This window comes from Balaenoptera musculus, chromosome 5, assembly GCF_009873245.2.
Source record: "Balaenoptera musculus isolate JJ_BM4_2016_0621 chromosome 5, mBalMus1.pri.v3, whole genome shotgun sequence".
NCBI classification, from domain to species: Eukaryota; Metazoa; Chordata; class Mammalia; order Artiodactyla; family Balaenopteridae; genus Balaenoptera; species Balaenoptera musculus.
Window position 1 is genome coordinate 29,657,959 of NC_045789.1, and position 17,684 is coordinate 29,675,642.

Below are 17,684 nucleotides of genomic sequence, written 5' to 3' on the forward strand. Positions count from 1 at the left end.
GAAAACAGCTGTATGTGCACATGTGCCTTCTCTCCAAGAAAGGACTTGTTACTTTCTGCATTTTAGTTAACTAGGAATTTTTTGCATTTTCAGTTCTCATATGGTTCTTCACTTTACTTTACCTACTTGCTGTGCCGTGCGGCATGTGGGATCTTAGTTCCCCAACCAGGGATGCAACCCACGTCCCTGTGTTGGAAGCATGGAGTCTTAACCACTGGACAACCAGGGAAGTCCCATCAGATGGTTGTTTAACATAAAGCAAAACAAAACTGTGATTTTATAGGTTCTCCATCTTGTTCATGTTCTTAAGGTGAGAATGATGTTGTCTTAACAACTTCTACACAGCTGTTCTCTAATGATTAATGGGTTGAATTCACTTTTACTGGAGAAAACAATCCTCCTTGTGACTATATCATTGCTTACTTGCTCTATTTGAAACACCTTTTTAGTGGACAGAAGAAAGAAGTTGTTATAAAGTCTTCCCCCTTAGTAAAATCAGGTAACATGCTTTAATTATCTCAGGAGAAAATGTATGTATTTAAAAAATTTTCCAGCAACCCTTATGAGAAGCTAATTATGACTGCTACATTTCTAAAACTTTTAAAAGTGTTTTGCTTGGATTTGGCACTTTCCCCTTAGAGTATAATTTAGTGCAGGACTTGTAATGTGCTGGGTTTTTTTTTCCCCTCTTCCTTTTCAACATTCCTCTTAGAAAAGCTTTAGGATATTCCCGATTTGTTACCATCATAAATTTTGGTAGCTGCTTCTTAGTTTTTTCTCTTAATTTCTCCATTTACAATAATATCAATTGACATCTCATAAATGTCTTGTGAATGTTTCTCTCTGCTCATGTATATTTTCTTAATATACGGGCTCATTGATCTGCTATGTAGAATCTAAGGAAAATGCATGTCTTCCATGTGCTTCGATAGCACTATAAAAAATGCAGTTGAAAGAGAATTAATAGATAAGGGGTCAAACATAGAATACAGATAGATACTAGTTTCCTAAAACTGTTTCTCATGCATCTGCCTTGGGTAGTGTCTGATGCGTAATAGTCCATACTGTTTTGAATGAATGAATGAAAAGAGATTGGGGTGCTGATTTAAGAATAAGAACCTGTTTAACCTGTTTCTTCAGATTTCAGTTCTCAACCTTGTGCTCTACAGATAATAATTTTGGTTTTAAGTAAGGACAGACTGTCCCGGCCAGGTGCTCTCTTTTGTCTGGTCCACTTTTCCTTCGTGAAGTTTATCCCATTGCCTTTGTATGCCAGGAATCCACTTTGCCTTGCTATGCATGCAGGATTATCCAGAGCTTAGCACAGTGTGTGATACACAGCTCGTACCCGATGTTAGTTTGGTCGAGATGATTATTTGATGAAGGAAGAAGAGGAGGCGCTGTCCTCAGCTGGACCCGTGTAATGCATTGCAGCAGTATCTGCTCCAAGAACCCCAAATTAGAACGTTCTCCATCCTGGTTCTAGCTTCTGGGGAGTCGCTAATGTTTTTCCCTTAGCTTCTCCGTGAAATGAAAAAGAGATAATTGCTATTTCTTTCTTTATGTAAATGTGAATAATCCAGCACATTGTTATAAAATTTTCTGTTCTTCACTAGCCTCTTGGTCACCATGTTGTTCTATATGTCCATTAAATCTTATTAATAAAACATGTCTTTGTTTCAAAAACCAGAGAATTTTTATGGTTTAAGGATGAGATGCTATTAATACTGTAGTTTAAAATGTGTTCTTAAGTCTCAGTTTGGCTTAATGATTTCCTAGCAATTGATTATTAAAAAAGGGGAAGAAACTTGAGAAATTTAAAATCGTTGAAACGTGTTTTAGCACACGATGTTTTATTTAGAGGTAGGGGCTTATAGTGGATGGCTGTGGGCAGCGTGTGTGGTAGGATGGGGCCCAGCTTTCTGTAATACTGGTGACTGATCCCTTTAAGTAACATGTGGCAAGTGTGAAGTGTTCCGAGGAATCACTACAGTGTGATGAATTAATTCTCCAAACTGGAATTGTTGTGTTACTGTGTTATTATTTGTCAAAATGGGAACAGAAATAGAATTCTTTCCTTGTAGGTGATAGATTGCTACTGAATCTCTTATCTTTCAGCAGGTTGATTTCTTTGTTCTCTGCCGTATCCCTTAAAGGTCTAGGGGGCTCAAGTCTGAGGCATCATGCCTCGGAGGCAAGGAGTAGAATAACGCTTTAGTTTTTATGCCACATTGGATTTCTATCCAGTTGTAATAAGGCTGTTTCATCTGAAGCCTGACGATTGCTTTTGTCCTCACTTTACTATCTGTAATTCTAGTTCATGACTCTTCATCATTCAGTACTTTTGTCTTGTCTTCCAAGTTATCAGAACCGGTCATTATTTCTCTTATCTGCTGCTCTATGTACAACTTAGTTAAGAGTATCCAACCAGGGACTTCCCTGGTGGTCCAGTGGTAAAGAATCCACCTTCCAATGCAGGGGATGTGGGTTCGATCCCTGGTTGGGGAACTAAGATCTCATATACTGCGGGGCAGCTAAGCCAGCACGCCACAACTTTTGAGCTCGCGTGCCTCAACTAGGGAGAGAAAACCCACACGCCACAACTAGAGAGAGAAAACCCGCACACCACAACTACAGAGAAACCCGTGTGCCTCAATGAAGATTCCGCGTGCCACAACTAAGACCCAACGCAGCCAAAAAAAAAAAAAAAGGAAAATAAATAAATAAAATAAATGAATATTGAAAAAAAAGAATATCCAACCATATACTGGTAGTAAATGTTATCTCCCCTTGAGTATGAATGGAAAACCTTAGGGGGAAAACAAAAGGAAACTAGAAAGCACAGGAAATTTCATCAGGTTCGGTGTCTGATTTTGAGTATTATAAGTATAGTAAGTCCTTATTTGCTACAGTTGTTTTTGGCTCTCACCGAATCCCTTAACTAGTTATTGACGTTATATTGGAAATGATCTGTCTTTTATTCTTTATTCTTGGAGTGACAGCTTTCTTACTCATTATTTTGTTGCCCATAGTATGTAGTAGCACCTCATGACTATTTCTCAGGTCCATTCATTTGTTTTTCCTTCATTTTGGTCACTCTGTCTTATCCTCTGAGTCTTCTAACGAATCTTTGCACTCACCCCTCTTCAGTCTGTTTTCCGCCCAGCAGCAGCCAGTGTTCATGTACACCTTTAATCTGATCATGTTAACCCCCTACTAAAAACTTTCAGTGACATTTAGGATAAGCAAACCCTTAGCATGGCCAAGGAGGCCCTTTGTGGAGGGACCCTGAGCTGCATCTCCAGCTTTCCATCATGTTGCTGGTCCAGCTGGTTTGTAGGACCCGTGATGAGGCTGATCCCAGCTCCAAGAAAGTGCGCTCTTTCCTCCTAGGTGCCTCTTTGGTCTAGGGGACGACTCTGGCCCTATTGCTCCTGCATGGCTCATTTATCCATAAAGCCTCAGATTAAATGTCGCTTCCCCAGGGATGCCTACCTTCCAGGGTTAGGCCAGGCTTTCCTTTTCTAACTCCATAGCACCTTGAAATCCTGAAGTTGCCCCAAGAGACTGGCAGCGGAATTAGCTCACCGACAAGTCTCCTAGACCACAATGATTTAGCATATTTGAAACTGAAAGCTTTTATATGTGGACACGCATCTCCTGATGTCCTGCTCTCTTCTTCTTTTCCTTCTAGGTAGCTGGTTTCACTCATTTACACTTACCTGACTCCCTGGCAGCGCTCTGTGTACTTGTAACTCATTGATTATTTGTAATTTGTTTACCTTTTGCTTTCTGTGCTAGATAGTCAGCCCTCTGTGGGCTGTGCGCTCAGCCCAGTGCCTAGCAGGTAGTGAGATATTTAATAATTCCTGACCCTCTGGTACAAGACCTAAAGCACAACGCATAATCGTTCAATGGTCGTTGAACTGAATGTTTGTAAACCCCGTGTTTGTATTCCCGTGACAGACTTTGCCATTTTTAACCTGGGGTCCCGTTTTCTCTGCTGGTTTTGCCATTCCTGGATTAGAAAAGCTGTTAACTTTCTGTTATATATTTGCTGTGGCCTCTTACTGTCCATTTTATACTTTAGTTCACTTAGTAACATATTAAGTGTTTGAATCCATTCCATATACTTTTGGGAGAGGTCTTTAGCTGTTTCTTCTCCTTTACAAGAATGGAGCAGTCCTGCAGACCTGAGACCCCTGTGTGTAAATATTGTTTTATCACTTAACCGATGTAAAGAAAAACATGCCTGCCATCTGAAGTTTTCCCTCACAATTTTAATTAACTCCCCTGAGCCCAGTGTGGGTTACTAAGAATAAGGGCCAAAATCTTCACGTCCCATTCGAGGCACTTCTTAAAACAGCCTGGTTTTCTGGGCATCTTGCCTCGATTCTTGCTCCAGAAGGATGCTGTGCATAGAAGAGCAGGAGGAGGTGGAATCTTGGTTGTGAGCCCCGTAGTGCCAAGGTGATGGCAGAGCCGGGCCAACGCTGAAATGTTTAGGGTAGACAGTAAAGAGCCATTTTGCTGTTCAGCAGTGGGGTAGGGGGATTACAAGTGATGTTCTTTCCCATAAAATTCATAGTCTGGAGAAAATGGTTGAAGACAAGAGACTATCAGTTGCAGCTATAGTTACTTGGTAGTGAACTTGAAGCACATAACTTCTCAGGCTTTATAACCATCACGTGGGGAGAAAGCCTAACGCATGTGGGTGTGAACATTGGGGGCATCGCATATTTGTATTTGGCATGATGCTTTTGGAGTATTGCATGCTTTATAGTACTTTATAAAAATTGTAGCGATTATTGAATTGCACTTGATTCTTGCTGCTTGCTTTACTTGTAAGAGATTACCCAGTACTTGAAAATGAGGTGAAGTACTGTTACAGGAGTGTTAACTTTAAAAAGTATATTCAGTATCAAAGGAGAATGAATGTTTACTTTCCATTTCAACCATCTATTTTCATTTCCAGTTGTCTATGGTTTGGAGTATTCTACCTTTTCATCCCTTGCCAGAAAGGTTCATTTTTAATACTTTTGATCAAATATACAAAATTTGTTTCATTGGAGAAACCACCACAGTTTAAGAGGAATTATTAATGGCTTTTCTACCTAGGACTCCTTCCCAATATGAAGAGTTTTCTGGCAGACTCTCTAAATGTCCAAATAAACTGAACTGAGAAAGATTGGCATTTGGCCCTGAGGACCAACCCAGAGCTCTAAGAAAATACAGAGGAAACACCCTAAACAGTTAACAGTGCTGTCTTCTTGAAGTAGAATTGGGATGGGGTGAAAGATGATTTTCTGCTTTCACTCTGCCCATGCCTGGGTAACAATAAACATGTATCTCTTTTATAAATAAAATTTAATCATTACTACCACCCCACACCTATTAGAATGGCTACTTTCAAAAAAAAAAAAAAAAGAGAAAGAGAGAGAAAATTACAAGTGTGGGTGAAGATATGGAGAAATTGGAACCCTGTGCATTGTTAGTGGAAATGAACAATATTTAAAAAAAAAATTACATTTGACCCCTCTTGTGAGACAAAACTATTTCTCCCTACTCACAGAACACTTCTGTGCTCAGAATGGTGTGGGTTTCTCTGCACTAAGCAATTCTTCAATTCTCTGTGGAGACCAAGCGTCCTATGATTGAACTTAGTTTTGACACTAAGTAGAGTTCATGAAGACCCAACAGATCAAGGGCTCAAGACTGCCCCCCTACCGCTTCAGATGCCAGTCACAAGTCCAGGTTGTCAGCTGTGCTTTTGGTTATATAAATCAGGCATTCCCATGACCCTGTCCTTGAGTTTGATAATTTTCTAGAATGCCTCACAGAACTCTGGAAAACAGTTTACTTACTGTTGCTGATTTATTACAAAGGATATTTTAATGGGAACAGACGAAGAGATTCATGAAGCGATATGTAGGGCAAAGTATGGAGGAAGGGGCTTGGAGCTCCCATGTCTTCTCTAGGTGCTCTCCCTCTAGCATCTTCATGGGCTCACCAGCCTGCAAGCTCTCTGAACCCCAAGGATTTTTATGGAGGCTTCATTGTGCAGGAATGATTGATTAAATCGTTGGCCATTGGTGTTTGAAGTCAATTTCCAGCCCTACCCCACTCCTGGGGAGGTGTATGGGTGGGGTGGAGCTGAAAGTTCTAATCCTCTAATCACATGGTTGGTTCCCTTGGCAACCGGCCCTCATCCTGAGACTTTCCAGGAGCCCCCCAGTCCCGTCAGCTCATTAGTATACAAAATGACACATCATTGCAGAGATTCTAAGGGTTTTAGGAGCTGTGTGCCAGGAAATAGGGTCAGAGACCAGACATACATTTATTATGTCATGCTGGACAACTCCACTTGTGGGTATATACCCAAAAGAATTGGAAGCAGGGTCTCAAGGAGATATTTGTACACCTATGTTGATAGCAGCATTGTTTACAGTAGCCATGTGGAAACAAGCCACCTGTCCATTGATGGATGAATGGATAAGCAAAATGTGGTCTGTACATACAGTGGAATTCTGTTCAGCCTTAAAAAGGAAGGAAATTCTGACGCATGCTATAGCATGGATGAAAATGGAGGATACTTTACTAAGTGAAATAAGCAAATCACAAAAAAGGCAAATACTATATGAGTCCACTTCTAAGAGTTACCTAGAATAATCAAATTCACAGAGACAGAAGGAAGAAGGGTGGTTGTCAGGGGCTGTGAGGAGGGGAAATGGGGACTTTTTCATGGGTACAGAGTTTTAGTTTTACAAGATGAAGCGTTCTGGAGACTGGACTCAACACTGCTCAACTGTGTAGTTAAAAATGGTGAAGATGGTATATTTTATGTTCTGTGTATTTTATCACAATTGAAAATTTAAAAGAAACAATCACCACAATGAAAAATTAGAAAGTAGAAAAGGAGGTTTGTTTTTAGCAGCCAAGGGGTAACCTGATCTGTTCCTGGTGTCTTGCAGGCCTGGAGTTTCTTTGACCATGCAGGCGTTTTCGGAAGAGGAGAGGAAGCAGTGGTTGGAAGCTCTGGGTGGAAAAGAAGCTGTAAGAATAACCAATGGTTGAGTTTTATTTCAAATCCTGTAGAGTTGGCTTGTGTTCGTTTTCATGTTGTTTTTGCTTTATAGTATTTGAAAAAAGTTCCCTGCTGAAACTGGTGTCTGAATTCCTCTTGGAAGCGTTCGGTATTCTAGAAATTTGGCTTGAGGTAGCAGGGGCACACATGAGACTGGTATATCGTTAGTTTTTATTTTTGATTTTTCTTGACTTTGCTGCTAGGATTTGCTTTGCTTGAGGAACTCATCTGAATCCTCAATTTCTTTTTTCCTACCTGTGACAGTACTTTGGGTGATGAACACAATAAATGCTTGCAATTTGATCTCAGTGGAGATGGAACAGTAAATATGAGGCTGTGCAGGCAATATTAGAAGTGACTGCTCTACTTATTTTGCATCATTTGCCAATTTATGGTTCAGCCTGACGATTCACAGGGTGCAATATTATGTAGCCGTAGTGAATGGGCCTCTGTATTCAGATTGGTTTGAGGAATAAATTAAAGGCAGTGATAGAGATCCAGAGGCACAGGAATTCAGTCAGTTTGCCACCTTATTCAAGCACTACCTTCCTCTCAGTGGACTGGTGGCATTTGGGAGCTGAGAATTGGATAGCTCATCTGTTGAATGGGGGACTTAGTGAGGATGATTATAGAAAACACCGTAGAACCAATTTTAATCAACTCCGCTTACAGTCTTATGACTCTGAACAAACCGCCAGTGCAGGTACCAGGTGGGCTTACCTGGAGAGCATTTGCCATTTCAGCAGGATTTAAAATAAAAAGAGGAAAGAGCATGATTTGCAGAGTGGAAGAGGGGTCATATATAGTAAAAAGAGAGGTGTCAGGATAGAGCTTATGAAACGGGCAAAAGATATTGTTATCTGATGGTAGTGGGGAGCACACTGAGAGCGTAGGAAATAAGGCAGAGAGGCTGGGCAGCAACGCGTGTGGCAATCTTGATGTGGTGTTTGAGAAATGGAAGCCCAAATTACATCTTTTAAAAATACATCCTATATAGGAGAATGTATCATTCTTGGAGGAAAAAGGCAGTGATTGGAATTGTGTATCATTTTCTTATGCTTGATCTACATTTAGCCTCTGTGGTTTTATTTCTATTTACTCTTAATTTGTCCTTGAAAATTTTAGCTGGGAGTCAGGAGTACTTCCAGCATTGACAGTTGCTGAGATCCAAAACAGGTTATCCTAATCCTCTCTAGTAAAGGCAAGGCAGTGACTGGGACTTGTCCCCCCAGAGATTCAAGAAGTTCTTTGGAAAGTGAGTTTGCCTATTTGCATAGCAAAATGATCCCATGACTAAGTCATGAATAAATAAGTCTATTGCCAAAGGCAGTGTAACCTTGAAGACATATAAGCTCTCCTTTAGAGTGAAAAAGCCAAGTAATTAATTCGAGATATACAGACAAAGGCAAGTACGTAGAAAGAAAATAAATATTCAGCTATGTGTTTACAAGGGGTCACTTAAGGCACTGTGTATTTTTTCCAGGTGATGTATGTGCCTTGCTAATAACGGGACAGCGCTAGAATTCTCAGAGGCAGCCTGGGATCATCACCTTGATATTTCAGATGTGGTTATTAAAATTATGGGCAGGAGTCATGTGTTTCTTAAGTAAACAGCAGATTTTAGAAACAGTGATGAAAAAAATGAGCTTACTGATTAGAATGCAGCCATTCGTTTGAGCATTTCAAATTTACATGAACTTTCAGTCCTGGCCCCTTCATCTTATTTTTGCTACTTTGGCAATATCTCAGTGAGAGACAAAGGAGACCCAGAGTGCTCCTTTTTGTTACCGATCTTTGCATGATAGGTGATTTACCAATGTCAGTGTATTTTTTGTACAGTCCCTAGGTGTGCCTACTGGAATCACTTTGATTGATTTGCTAAAAATATTGTTTCCCCCTTTTCTCTTTTATTAGCTGTTCCCTAGTTTCAATAGAGCCATCATCCCAAGACCAGAAGGAAGTAAGTGCTAATTTATAAAAATGACTGTTGTCTCCCTTTCTCATGAGTTATTTTGTTTTTATTACTGATGTCAAACTGTTGCTGGGTGCTTACTCTCTGTACCCTGTCTGTGTTAGTTCTCTAAGTAGTAGGTGTCTTATTCATTGAGGACCTCCTCAAATTTTCCTGGACAGCTGTAACCCTCCTTGATCTTTCCCATCTCTGAGCGTTTTTCTTTCCAGTCTTTCTATACAAAACCGAAAAAAACTTTCTCTGTAATTCACTTTGGTATTTGTTTTTATAGCCACAAATGAATACATAAGAGTTTCAGTTATGCATCTGTCAGCTTCCTAAGTTGTAAACTCCTGTGGATAGGAACTGTTTACCAAGTCCCCTGTTCTCAACCCTTCTCACCTCCACCCTTAATATCCTTTATCCTTAAGGTCTCTTGAGTATGGGCTGTACAAATAGTATAGCATTGCACCTTAGAAAATAAAACAAACAACAACCAAACACGTTCAGGTATTCTAGGACAATAATTTTCACTTGCATTGTATGCACTAGAGGAAAAGGAATTACTCCCTAGCTCTGTGCTCTTGATTTGTACTGAGATAAAGTGAAAATGTGATCAAATTTGCTGGGTTCTTTATGAATCTACTTTTAATATCTTTGGAGGAATGAAGCTACATTTGTCAGATGTCCACAGTTTGGAAACATTGTTAAATACCCATGATTTTGAAATGATCATGATGTGTATATCACTTAGCCTGCCACTGGAAATTGACCTGGTGCCGGGGAAGGTTGTCAGTCACCGAAGTACCTCTTCTTCCCCTTCGTCCTTTCTTTTGCTTTTCTTTCTCTTCCCTCTTTCTCTTTTCCCCTCTTTCCTTCTCTTTCTCTCTTTCCTTTCTTTTCTTGTTTTTATAGAAAAATGAAAACATGCCTTGTTTTGGAAAAGTAGTTTTGCTAAGCAGAAAGAAACACTTGCATTTTATATAAATGTTGTGAATAGTGGATCCTGAAAAAAGTAAGCCACTGCCCAATTTTCCTCCTTAAAATGCTCTCCGAGCTTAGTTGTAAACCTGCACAGTTTATGTTCATGACTTGTTCATGCTATCCCCTCTGAGGACAAAGAGTTATTTAGTATTCCTGCTCCTGAGTTCTAAATACAGAATAAAGCATTCACTTTCCCTGATTGCATTTTTGAAACAAGAATTGCCTTTTAAAGGGTATTCAAATAGGTCAGCCTAATCATGGTTAAGTATCCATATTAGAAAACAATATAAAATTATATTTTCAAAATCTTTTTTTGCTACATGAATCATCTGTTTTAAATTCATTATGAAAATAATAAAAAACGCTTAGGGCATGGTATAAAATATGAAAAAAAATTTCAAGCTCATGGCTCAAATACCATTTTTTAAAAGTATTTAAAAAAATTTTCCCCCTAGGTTAAAAAAAAAAAAAAGTTTTGTGTTCTCCAGCTTGTCAAGAAATTTAAGAAGTTTCACTCATATATATAATTAAAAAACAAACCTGAACTGTTGTTGGAATTTGGGCAAAATGCTATTTCTAGATAGCTTCCCCTAAAGATTTGTGTCACTTTCTTTTCCACTATTTAAAATACTATATTTATTAACTTAAAACCTAGTTTAAATTACAAGTTTATTTATATATGTTGGTAATAAATGTCTTGAAATTCCAGTAAATGCTCCTCTTAGTATATGAAATTCTCATTTACATTATTTAAACAGGGAATGTGTGGCCTTTAGCTTTCTTTTTTTAAAGAGTGAAATAAAAATTATATTGGATTTAAATAATTTTGTCCTATTTTTGTAAGGAAGAGATTGTGAGTAACTAATTGTGCCTTTAATATTTTATAACTGTTTCTTTTAGGTGCACAGTTGGATAAGATGGGATTCACAATTCTTAGAAAATGCATCAGTGCAGTTGAAACACGAGGTAACATGATTGAATCATTTTATTCATGAGAGGCTATAGGTATGTAAAATCTAAGGGTCATTTCAAATGCTTACTGCATGGTTAAGTGTTGTAGAATGAAATATATTAATGCAAAATGCACATTCTAAGCATCAGAGATTCAGTTGTGCATTTACTCTGACAGGGTGGGGTTTTCCTTTTTATTTACATGTTTCTCCCTTGCATTGAAACAAAGTCAGGGCTAAAATGAGAATCAGTAGAAGAATCAGCAGTGTCGGACAACCAGTCTTAATCACTTCTTGTTCACGCACTAGTAAGATATCTCTATCTTCCATTGTCTTGTTGGCTTCCAGTTTAAAAATTGGCGTCATTAAGATATCATTTACTTAGAGTAAAATTCATTGATTTTAACTGTACAAATTGATGAGTTTTGACAAATGTGTATAGTTGTGTAACTACCACCACAATCATAGAAGATTTCTATCTCCCCCCAAAATTCCTTCGTGCCCCTTTGCAGTCAGTCTCTACTCCTTCCTTGACCCTTGGCAACTACTGAGCTGCTTTTCATCACTTTAGTTCTTTTTTTTTTTTGTAAGCATTTTATATGAATGGAATTATGCAATATATAGTCTTTTGAGTCTGGCCTCTTTGTTTACCTTTTGAGATTCATCTTGTTGGGTGTAGCCTTAGCTCATTTCTTTTCATCGCTAGGTAGTATTTCATTATATAGATACACTGCACTTTGCTTACTCATCCACCTGTTGGTAATATTTAGGTTTTTTCCATTTTAAACTTCAGGAAAGGTAATCCCTCCCCATTTTGGTCCCCTGACTAAAAGCTCAGAGGTCTCTTGTTTAGAGTTCCTCAGGAAAAGCAGGGCCCTGGCACTTTGCAGCCATTCCAGCAGACTTTGGAGAAACTAAATATTGAACTTTGCAAAACAGGCTTTTTCTGGAGGGTGGATTTCTCTTTGTTTAGAGTCTAGTGAAGTATGGATAAATTGAATATTTAATTCGCTCTCATACATTGTATATCCCAGTCCTACTTTGGATGACTTAGCGGGATGAAGCATTGCACTCACGTTTTCTGTCAAAACAAGGTCTTTGTTATAAAGCCAGGACTGCCACCTGTGAAATGAGAGTGCTGGCTAACAGATGAATACGAGCTGTTGTATGATTTGGGTATTTGCCCACCGATAATAAAAACCCAAGCCACAGAAAGCTTTTCTCCCATTCTCTCTAACAGTGGCAATTCAGGCTATGACAGAATTTCATTCATTTCAACCTGCACTGAGGTTGAGCTGACAAATTTCCTCTTTTTCCTAGTGCTTGAGAAATTTCCAAAATTGGGATGCTGTGATTTTCATATCTCTCACTTCATCATTCGTGTTTCTCCTTTTCCTGAGCTTCTTAGGAACCTTCATTGTATCACTTGCATGCTTATTATTTTGGTAAACAAAATTCTTTCCCCGAAGGATATAATTTATACATACCTGCTTCTGCCTGACCAGATAAAAAAAATCTTTCTAGAATGCTTTCGGATTGGTCTGTGTAGTTTTCGGGAGTGTTATGTACATTGAATAGAATATGTATAGTAGAATCTGCATGTATTGAATACATTTTTATTATAAATATGTAAATTGTTGGATTTTCTTAACAGAAGAAAGAGTCTACAGATTTTAAGTTAAATTTTCCCCATTTAAAATAAAAGACAAAAAAGCATATGTTTTTCTTTTCAAATCTTTTGTTCCTAAAAGTCTTCCATTACTAAAGCCTTTTGTTTTGAATGGAGTAATAGACAAAAAATAGAGTTAAAAGACTCAACTGTCAGTTCATGTTATTCAACATGATGAGGAACCGTGTGGAATCTCTGAGCCTTTTATCCTAAATTTAAAAGTGCTCTCAGGGACTGTTGCTCTTAATGATTTCCCCCACATCACCTATCATGGCTGTTGATTTTTTTTTTTTTTAATGCTACAGATGTTGTTGCATCACTTTTTTTTTTTTTAACATCTTTATTGGAGTATAATTGCTTTACAATGCTGTGTTAGTTTCTGCTGTGTAACAAAGTGAATCAGCTGTAAGTATATATATATACCCCATCCCCTCCCTCTTGCGTCTCCCTCCCACCCTCCCTATCCCACCCCTCCAGGTGGTCACAAAGCACCGAGCTGATCTCCCTGTGCTATGCGGCTGCCTCCCACTAGCTATCTATTTTACATTTGGTAGTGTATATATGTCCATGACACTCTCTCACTTCATCCCAGCTTACCTTCCCCCCACCCCGTGTCCTCAAGTCCATTTTCTACATCTGCATCCCCATTCCTGTCCTGCCCCTAGGCCCTTCACAACCATCCTTTACATTTTTTTTTTTTTTTAGATTCCATATATATGTGTTAGCATACAGTATTTGTTTTTCTCTTTCTGACTTACTTCACTGTGTATGACAGACTCTAGGACCATCCACCTCACCTACAAATAACTCAATTTCATTTCTTTTTATGGCTGAGTAATATTCCATTGTATATATGTGCCACATCTTCTTTATCCATTCATCTGTTGATGGACACTTAGGTTGCTTCCATGTCCTGGCTATTGTAAATAGTGCTGCAATGAACATTGTGGTACATGATTCTTTTTGAATTATGGTTTTCTCAGGGTATATGCCCAGTAGTGGGATTGCTGGGTCGTATGGTAGTTCTATTTTTAGTTTTTTAAGGAACTTCCGTACTGTTCTCCATAGTGGCTGTATCAATTTACATTCTCACCAACAGTGCAGGAGGTTTGCCTTTTCTCCACATCCTCTCCAGCATTTACTGTTTGTAGATTCTTTGATGGTGGCCATTCTGACCAGTGTGAGGTGATACCTCATTGTAGTTTGATTTGCTTTCTCTAATGATTAGCGATGTTGAGGATCCTTTCATGTGTTTGTTGGCAATCTGTATATCTTCTTTAGAGAGATGTCTATTTACGTCTTCTGCCCATTTTTGAATTGGGTTGTTTGGTTTTTTGATATTGAGCTGCATGAGCTGCTTGTATATTTTGGAGATTAATCCTTTGTCAGTTGCTTTGTTTGCAAATATTTCTCCCATTCTGAGGGTTGTCTTTTTGTCTTGTTTATGTTTTCCTTTGCCGTGCAAAAGCTTTGAAGTTTCATTAGGTCCCATTTGTTTATTTTTGTTATTTGCATTTCTCTGGGGGGTGGGTCAGAAAGGATCTTGCTGTGATTTATGTCATAGAGTGTTCTTCCTATGGTGTCCTCTAGGAGTTTTATAGTGTCTGGCCTTACATTTAGGTCTTTAATCCATTTTGAGTTTATTTTTGTATATGGTGTTAGGAAGTGTTCTAATTACATTCTTTTACCTGTAGCTGTCCAGATTTCCGAGCACCACTTATTGAAGAGGCTGTCTTTTCTCCACTGTATATTCTTGCCTCCTTTATCAAAGATAATGTTACCATATGTGCATGGGTTTATCTCTGGGCTTTCTATCCTGTTCCATTGATCCATATTTCTGTTTTTGTGCTAGTACCATACTGTCTTGTTTATTGTAGCTTTGTAGTATAGTCTGAAGTCAGGGAGCCTGAGTCCTCCAGCTCCATTTTTCGTTCTCAAGATTGCTTTGGCTATTCGGGGTCTTTTGTGTTTCCATACAAATTGTGAAATTTTTTGTTCTAGTTCTGTGAAAAATGCCATTGGTAGTTTGATAGGGATTGCATTGAATCTGTAGATTGCTTTGGGTAGTATAGTCATTTCCTCAATGTTGATTCTTCCAATCCAGAAACATGGTATATGTCTCCATCTGTTTGTATCATCTTTAATTTCTTTCTTCAGTGTCTTACAGTTTTCTGCATACAGGTCTTTTGTCTCCTTAGGTAGGTTTATTCCTAGGTATTTTATTCTTTTTGTTGCAATGGTAAACGGGAGTGTTTCATTAATTTCTCTTTCAGATTTGTCATCATTAGTGTATAGGAATGCAAGAGATTTCTGTGCATTAATTTTGTATCCTGCTACCCTACCAAATTCATTGATTAGCTCTAGTAGTTTTCTGGTAGTATCTTTAGGATTCTCTATGTATAGTATCATGTCATCTGCAAACAGTGACAGTTTTACTTCTTCTCTGATTTGGATTCCTTTTATTTCTTTTTCTTCTCTGACTGATGTGGCTAAAACTTCCAAAACTATGTTGAATAGTACTGATGAGAGTGAGCAACCTTATCTTGTTCCTGATCTTAGAGGAAATGGTTTCAGTTTTTCACCATTGAGAAGGATGTTGGCTGTGTGTTTGTCATAGATGGCCTTTATTATGTTGAGGTAGGTTCCCTCTATGCCTACATCCTGGAGAGTTTTTTTTTATCATAAATCGGTGTTGAATTTTGACAGAAGCTTTTTCTGCATCTATTGAGATTATCATATGGTTTTTATCCTTCAATTTGTTAATATGGTGTATCACATTGATTGATTTGCATATATTGAAAAATCCTTGCATTCCTGGGATAAACCCCACTTGATCCTGGTGTATGATCCTTTTAATGTGCTGTTGGATTCTGTTTGCTAGTATTTTTGCATCTATGTTCATCAGTGATATTGGCCTGTAATTTTCTTTCTTTGTGACATCTTTGTCTGGTGTTGGTATCAGGGTGATGGTGGCCTTGTAGAATGAGTTTGGGAGTGTTCCTCCCTCTGCTATATTTTGGAAGAGTTTGAGAAGGATAGGTGTTAGCTCTTCTCTAAATGTTTGATAGAATTCGCCTGTGAAGCCATCTGGTCCTGGGCTTTTGTTTGTTGGAAGATTTTTAATCACAGTTTCAACTTCAGTGCTTGTGATTGGTCTGTTTATATTTTCTATTTCTTCCTGGTTCAGTCTCGGAAGGTTGTACTTTTCTAAGAATTTGTCCATTTCTTCCAGGTTGTCCATTTTATTGGCATAGAGTTCCTTGTAGTAATCTTTCATGATCCTTCGTATTTCTGCAGGTCCGTTGTTACTTCTCCAATTCTGTTGGTTTGAGTCTTTTCCCTTTTTTTCTTGATGAGTGTGGCTAATGGTTTATCAGTTTTGTTTATCTTGTCAAAGAACCAGCTTTTAGTTTTATTGATCTTTGCTATTGTTTCCTTCTTTTCTTTTTCATTTATTTCTGGTCTGATCTTTATGATTTCTTTCCTCCTGCTAACTTTGGGTTTTTTTTTCCTTCTTTCTCTAATTGCTTTAGGTGTAAGGTTAGGTTATTTGAGATTTTTCTTGTTTCTTGAGGTAGGATTGTATTGCTATAAACTTCCCTCTTAGAACTGCTTTTGCTGCATTCCATAGGTTTTGGATCATCGTGTTTTCATTGTCATTTGTTTCTAGGTATTTTTTGATTTCCTCTTTGATTTCTTCAGTGTTCTCTTGGTTATTTAGTAGTGTATTGTTTAGCCTCCAGGTATTTGTATTTTTTGCAGATTTTTTCCCTGTAATATCTAGTCTCATAGTGTTGTGGTCAGAAAAGATACTTGATACGATTTCAATTTTCTTAACTTTACCAAGGCTTGATTTGTGACCCAAGATATGATCTGTCCTGGAGAATGTTCCATGAGCATTTGAGAAGAAGGTGTATTCTTTTGTTTTGGATGGAATGTCACTATAAAATATCAATTAGTCCATCTGTTTGATTGTGTCATTCAAAGCTGTGTTTCCTATTTATTTTCATTTGGATGATCTGTCATTGGTGAAAGTGGGGTGTTAAAGTCTCCTACTATTATTGTGTTACTGTCAGTTTCCCCTTTTATGGCTGTTAGCATTTGCCTTATGTATTGAGGTGCTCCTGTGTTGGGTGCATAAATATTTACAATTGTTATATCTTCTTCTTAGATTGATCCTTTGATCATTATGTAGTGTCCTTCTTTGTCTCTTGTAATAGTCTTTATTTTAAAGTCTATTTTGTCTGATATTTGAATTGCTACCTCAGCTTTCTTTTGATTTCCATTTTCATGGAATATCTTTTTCCATCCCCTCACTTTCAGTCTGTATGTATCCCTAGGTCTGAAATGGGTCTCTTGTAGACAGCATATATATGGGTCTTGTTTTTTTTAGCCATTCAGCCAGTCTGTGTGTTTTGGCTGGAGCATTTAATCCATCTACATTTAAGGTAATTATCGATATGTATGTTCCTATTACCATTTGTTAATTGTTTTTGGTTTGTTTTGTATGTGTTTTCCTTCTCTTGTGTTTCCTGCCTAGAGAAGTTCCTTTAGCATTTGTTGTAAAGCTGGTTTGGTGGTGCTGAATTTTCTTAACTTTTGGTTGTCTGTAAAGGTTTTAATTTCTCTGTCAAGTCTGAATGAGATCCTTGCTGTTCAGAGTAATCTTGGTTGTTGGTTTTTCCCTTTCATCACTTTAAATATGTCCTGCCACTTCCTTTTGGCTTGCAGAGATTCTGCTGAAAGATCAGCTGTTAACCTTCTGGGGATTTCCTTATATGTTATTTGTTGCTTTTCCCTTGCTGCTTTTAATATTTTTTCTTTGTATTTAATTTTTGATAGTTTGATTAATATGTGTCTTGGTGTGTTTCTCCTTGGATTTATCCTGTGTGGGACTCTCTGTGTTTCTTGCACTTGATTGACTATTTCATTTCCCATGTTAGGGAATTTTTTGAGTATAATTTCTTCAAATATTTTCTCAGACCCCTTCTTTTCCTCTTCTTCTTCTGGGACCCCTATCATTTGAATGTTGGTGCATTTAATGTT

The 17,684-nt window shown here is 38.1% G+C and overlaps 1 protein-coding gene across 2 annotated transcripts in view; it reads left to right on the plus strand.

Annotated features, from left to right (window-relative positions):
• The window catches only part of ARHGAP10 (Rho GTPase activating protein 10), a 327,424-nt gene that overhangs the window by 158,120 nt on the left and 151,620 nt on the right, over positions 1-17,684 (plus strand). For both annotated transcript variants that reach the window (XM_036853059.1, XM_036853057.1), the window contains exons 11-13: positions 6,972-7,053; positions 8,999-9,044; positions 10,920-10,985. In XM_036853059.1, coding sequence (XP_036708954.1) covers positions 6,972-7,053; positions 8,999-9,044; positions 10,920-10,985 — 194 coding nt within the window. The remainder of the gene's footprint in view (positions 1-6,971; positions 7,054-8,998; positions 9,045-10,919; positions 10,986-17,684) is intronic.